This window comes from Elephantulus edwardii, unplaced genomic scaffold (assembly GCF_000299155.1).
Source record: "Elephantulus edwardii isolate Elephantulus edwardi_28Jun2011 unplaced genomic scaffold, EleEdw1.0 scaffold00042, whole genome shotgun sequence".
Lineage (NCBI taxonomy): Eukaryota > Metazoa > Chordata > Mammalia > Macroscelidea > Macroscelididae > Elephantulus > Elephantulus edwardii.
In genome coordinates this window covers 790989-796828 of record NW_006399792.1, presented here as the reverse complement: position 1 = coordinate 796828, position 5840 = coordinate 790989, and the positions used below count along the sequence as shown (strand labels likewise).

The 5840-nt window shown below is 37.3% G+C and overlaps 1 protein-coding gene across 1 annotated transcript in view; it reads left to right on the top strand.

Annotated features, from left to right (window-relative positions):
* Positions 1 to 1349: 1349 nt before the first annotated feature.
* The window catches only part of DSPP (dentin sialophosphoprotein), a 70577-nt gene continuing 66086 nt past the window's right edge, over positions 1350 to 5840 (top strand). The window contains exons 1-4 of the mRNA XM_006885315.1: positions 1350 to 1400; positions 3045 to 3134; positions 3279 to 4271; positions 4954 to 5837. Coding sequence (XP_006885377.1) covers positions 1350 to 1400; positions 3045 to 3134; positions 3279 to 4271; positions 4954 to 5837 — 2018 coding nt within the window. The remainder of the gene's footprint in view (positions 1401 to 3044; positions 3135 to 3278; positions 4272 to 4953; positions 5838 to 5840) is intronic.

Genomic DNA, 5840 nt, shown 5'->3' with positions numbered 1-5840 from the left:
TTGAAATTGTTAACAGTTTTCGTTTCCTTTGCTCCGCAATCAATACTCTTGGTACCAGCAGCCAGGAATTAAAGAGACAAATTGTATTGGGAAAATCAGCTCAGTAACCTCTCCAGAGTACTGAAGAAAAAGAAACAATGTCAGGCTGGAGACTAAAGGGTGCCTGATCCAGGGCATAGTCTTTGCAGTTGTGTACTATGTGTCAGAGAGCTGGACAATGACTAGGAATGATAGAAAGAGAATTGATGCCTTTGAGCGGTAGTGCTGGAGAAGAGTGTTGAATATACCACAGACTGCTAGGAGAACAAACAGGTTGTCCTAGAGAGGGTGAAACCTAGCTGCTCCTTGGAGGCAAGGATTCTGAAGCTTTGTCTGAAATACTTTGAGCATGTTGCAAGGAGGGACCAGTCTTTGGAGAGGGACATCATGTTTGAGAGGGTCGAGTGACAGTGCAAGAGAGGAAGACTCTCAATGAGATGGATCAATTCAGTGACTGGGGTAATGGGAATAAGTGTGTCAGAGATAGTAAGGTAGGCACAGGATAGAACAGGGCTTAGGGCTCTAGTTCATAGGGTCACTATGAGTCACAAGTGACTCAACAACACATAGCAACAACAACAACAACAACAACCAGATGGATAGCAGATTGGAAGCAAGAGTGGCAGCAACTTCTTAAACAGCATGCCTCTAGAAACTCTATGGACTTTGATAAATGTTGATGGTTGTAGAGAAAGAAGCCTTTTGTTCATAGGGTCGCTATGTCATGCTTGACTCAAAGGCAATCAACAGCAACAACAACCAACACAACCACATGGAATGACACAGGGACTGCAACAATGAGCTCAACTGTGCCAGAGATGGTGAGTATAGCACAGGATAGGACAGGATTCAGCTCTATTTTTCATAGGGTCACTATGAATCGTACCTGACTCAATTGCATCAAACAGTAACAGTAGAATGAGTTAATACTTGATTACACATTTTAGAAGAGAAAGATAATATTATAATCAGAAATAGGCTAAAGACAAAATGATGCTCTTTGTGTATGCATAGTCATTTCTCTCAATTGGTAGAGGCAGAAAACAACAACAATGACAACAAAACCCCAAACAAGCATACAAAACCTCGTGATGCTCTTTGCTTCTTCATGGTCGCTCAACGTACATTCTGAAACATCAGATCTTAACAGTGTTCTTTTCAAGTTGGATATATACCTATTGCTTAGAAATATACGAAATGCTTATAGAACAAAACAGTGTGTTACTATGCTTATCAATTTTTTCTTTATAACTAACTTTGCACTATCTTTCTTTTCTGTAAATAGCTGTTGCTTAATACGGTCAAAGAAAATGAAGATAATTCTATATTTTTGCATTTGGACAGCAGCCTGGGCTATTCCAGTAAGTATGCCTTCCTCAAATGCATATATTTGTGCTAAAGATTTTACATGCTATCTTCAGGGTCATAATAAGCCAAATATGCCCTGAAATCCATATTGTTATTATTCTAATTGAAGTTCATGTCTTATCAGAAAGATTCTTACTTTAAAAATTTACTTAAATTGATTTACGTACAGTGCTCAGAATTTGTGGAGACTTTCTCCATCTTTGCTTTATGAATTTCCTTCTAACTGCACTGATAGCTCTATTAGAAGTTACCAATGAAGAGTGTTGGGAAGAGGGTGATGAGGCTGCGATAGGGAGAGGGGGAAATTCTAATGTTGCAGAGCTTGGTAGGTGGAGGGAGAGGGCAAAAGGTGTACATGAAAGAAACACAATGTAAACAAATTACTGTATGCAAAAGAATAAACATTTTTAAAAAGAATATTAGAAAAAAGCATAGCATTTGTTTTTTAATATATGAATGAGGCAATATTTCTAAAACTAAGCAGAGATAAAATAAAACTGGAAAAATTAAACCATTAGTGATTTTTATTAGCCAGACTCCATGACTAACGTTTGGATCTTTACCAACTCTTCCCTAGCCACATGGTTAGGTTCCACGGGCCAAGCTACCATCCAAAATCAACATTATGCAGAAATAAAGACTGATTACATCAGATAACAAAATAGAGGATAACTACACTGCTACATAATTACCAAATTACATTATTACATAACCTGTAAATTATATATATCTTTACATCACTGCCATGACACTGGGAATCATGACCTGGACACATTGACAGTCAGTATCACTCTTGTCCCAAATTTCAGCATTTGTGATTGCCAGATTTATGTCATTAATGTGCCTGTCAGGTATGAGATTTTTTACTATTGTAAAAAATATAAAATGTAAAAACCTGAAATGTTAGATAATGACATAGTGAATAATGAAGGAGGAGCTATATTTTTATAATACTAACATTTAGGTATTTATTTAATGATAATTTTTTTTCTTATATCTGAAATATGCTCCTTATGCATACAGAAGTAATGTTTTCCTCAATTTTGTTTCTACACTGAATCTTAACAAGATCAACTCCTCTTTCTCTATATCATTGCAAGAGATTTGCTGTACAGGAACATTAAACATCAACTTTTCTTTCTAAAAGATAGTTCTCCTACAATTGACATAACTGGCCTGGTTAACATATCGATACAATTAGTAACACCATTGTGAACAGTTTATGTAAGCCTGGTTTTCTATTTCCTACTTACTTAGATTATATTTTGTCTTTTGTCAGATATCCATCTCTCTCTCTCTCTCCTTTTATTTTTCTTATTTAAGAAAAGAGATGGTTTGGTAATGTACAGTCCCTTTCCACAACATTACTATTAAGCTGGGTCTGGAGTCTGCCGCGCCTGCATATTTCTACAGCTTCTCAGAGTCCTCTGGATAATGACTGAAGGGACAAACCATGCCGAAAACAGCCTTTTAGAATACTTTAAAAGTGCTCCAAAAGCTAGATTAATCTAGGTTCAGTTTTGTAGATGGATTAAGACTTATTTAAAAAAAGAGAGAGAGAGATGTTTATGTGTGTGTGCATGCATAGCTACTTGCTCGAAATAGCTTTTCATTTTGAAGCATTTTTGCTTTGGCAGGTTCCTCAAACCAAACCATTGGAGAAACAGGTTGCCGACAAATCTTCGAATGTATATGCAATAACAAAATCCAATAATACATCAATACAGGTATAGACTATTTCCCATTTCTAGGCTTTTCCTTTTTTTCTTTTTTAAAAAAGATTATTAACTTTCTTAAATTGTCATCCATAATTTGTTTGCTATTTTCAAGATAATATGAATCATTTAGTTTGAATTTTTATTCTTTTTCAGGATGAGTTAAATGCCAATGTCATCACTAGAGAAAATGGTGTCCCCATACGTGAAAGTGAAAGAGGAAGACAACAGTCTATAGTAAATGGTTGTAAAGAAGAGGGGGATGGCTTTGAGTGTGCAGAATTAGGGAGAAATATCTCCTCTACACACCCCATGCCAGTGGATATAGAGGGTATTGTTAAGGATGGGAATGCAGCCACAAGAGAACCGGAAACATATGGTTATGATGCAATACATGGAAATGAAGATAACATCACATTAAATGGCATCAGGGGAAAAGTAAACATTATTGATAATGCTGGAGCAACAACTGTGAGTGATATGAATGGAAATACTGATAGTACAAACCATGGCGATATAGGATATACAAGTCAGAGTGGCGATACCACTCTTGTCTCTGAAGATGGAAATCAAATGCCTGGAAACAATAATAGTACAGACCCTGAGGATGAAATGAATGGGAATTCTTGTGGTAATGAGAATAACACAAATGAAACAACACCTCAGACAGAAGGTGAGATAAATAGGAATAAGCAGGCTGATATAACTCCCGGGAGAAATGGAACCAGCAATGGAAACGATACTGGCCTAGATGATTCCGATGGGAGTCCCAGTGGGAATGGAGCAGATTATGATGAAGACAAGGGCTCCGGTGATGAAGATGAAGAAACAGCAGATGGGAAAGCAGGTTCCAATAATAGCAATGAGGAGGAAGGGCAGGGTAATGACAAAGAAGATAGCCATGACGATAGTGAAAGTCAAAATTCAGTTAGTACTGAAGAAGATGACCCTGGAGATAAAGCTCTTCTTACTAACAATAATGGAGAGAACAGTTCCAATAGTGATGAAGATTCTCATAGTATTCCAGAAAACTATGGTGTCCAAAGACTAGAAAGCACTAAAGAATTCAATCACATAGGAAGTAAAAGGGCGGAAAATGGAATCCCTGAAGAATCAGCTCCAAGTGCTGTTGGGAAAAGCCAAGATAAGGTTCGTTTGTAAATTGGCATATTTCATTACAGTTTAAATCTCCCCTTCCCCACTAATGGGGAGACTAGTAGGGAACTTGGAGGGGCCCATAGGGAGTTGTATTACTGTCCTAAAGGTTATGCCTTTTTGGTAGTTTGAATCCACGTGTTACTCTGAAGGAGAAAGATGGACAACCTCCTTCCATAAGATTTGCAGCTTCAGAAACCCTATGAACAGTCAATTATGAGTTGGTTCAGATTTGATGACAATGAGTTTGAAATCATACACTAAAGTTCAGATATAAACCATGACAAGCCCTTATATATTATGACATTTTTCCATGTAAATCACATGAGTATTTAAGTGTGGGGAAAGAATTTTTACTAGGATATTGAACAAATCTGAAAAGAAAACATTTTCTGAATATTTGGTTACAACTCTAGATAAATCTTATTCTAAATTGTGGCTGCATCATGTGATTAACAAAAATTCCTAGGGGTTAGAAATATAGATAATTTCCTATAATGTCTACACACAAGAATTATTTCAAGTACTGCATAAAATACATTTTCACAGATAACTATTTCTGAGATAATCACCACTAAACCCATCTTTCTCTGGATTCTTTCTTAGCTAATCAGCCTCAAATCAACACAATTTTTCAACAAAACATTCACTAATCTTTTTTTTTTCTATTCCATAGGGATTAGAAACTGGAAGTCTCAGCAGTGGCTACATAAATAATATTACCACAGATGTTGGGAAAGTAAATGAAGATAAAGCACAATATGGACTGATCATGGTTAAAGAAAATGTCAAGACCCAAGGAGAGAGTAACAACATACAAGGACCAGGCCAGGAATCAGAACCTGGAAGTAAGGTTGGACACAGCAAAACTGGCAGTGACAGTAATAGTGATGGGTCTGACAGTTATGGTTTTGATGATGAGCTCATGCAAGGTGATGATCCCAATAGCAGTGATATTGATGGTGCTAATTCTGAGAATGATAATAATAGCAATAGTCAAGGAGATGCTTCTGAGAACTCTGATGAATCAGAAGATAATGACAGTGACTCCAATGGAGAAGGAAATTCTGCTGAGAGTGATACCACATCGGATGCTAGTGACAGTGATGAAAATGGAAATGGTAACAATGAGAATGGAAATAGTGGGAAAGCAGAAAGTAAATCTGATAGTAGTGACAGCAATGATAGCAATGACAGCAAATCTGACAGCAGTGATAGCAGTGACAGTAGTGACAACAATGACAGCAGTGATAGTAGTGACAGTAGTGACAGCAGTGATAGTGATAATAAATCAGACAGCAGTGATAGCAGTGATAGTAGCAACAGCAGTGATAGCAGTGAAAGTGACAGCAGTGACAGCAGTGATAGTAGTGATAGCAGTGACAGCAGTGATAGTGACAGCAGCAACAGCAGTGATAGTAGTGATAGCAGTGATAGTAGTGACAGCAGTGACAGTAGCAACAGCAGTGATAGCAGTGATAGTGACAGCAGTGATAGTAGTGATAGCAGTGACAGCAGTGATAGTGACAGCAGGGACAGCAGTGATAGTAGTGACAGCAGTGA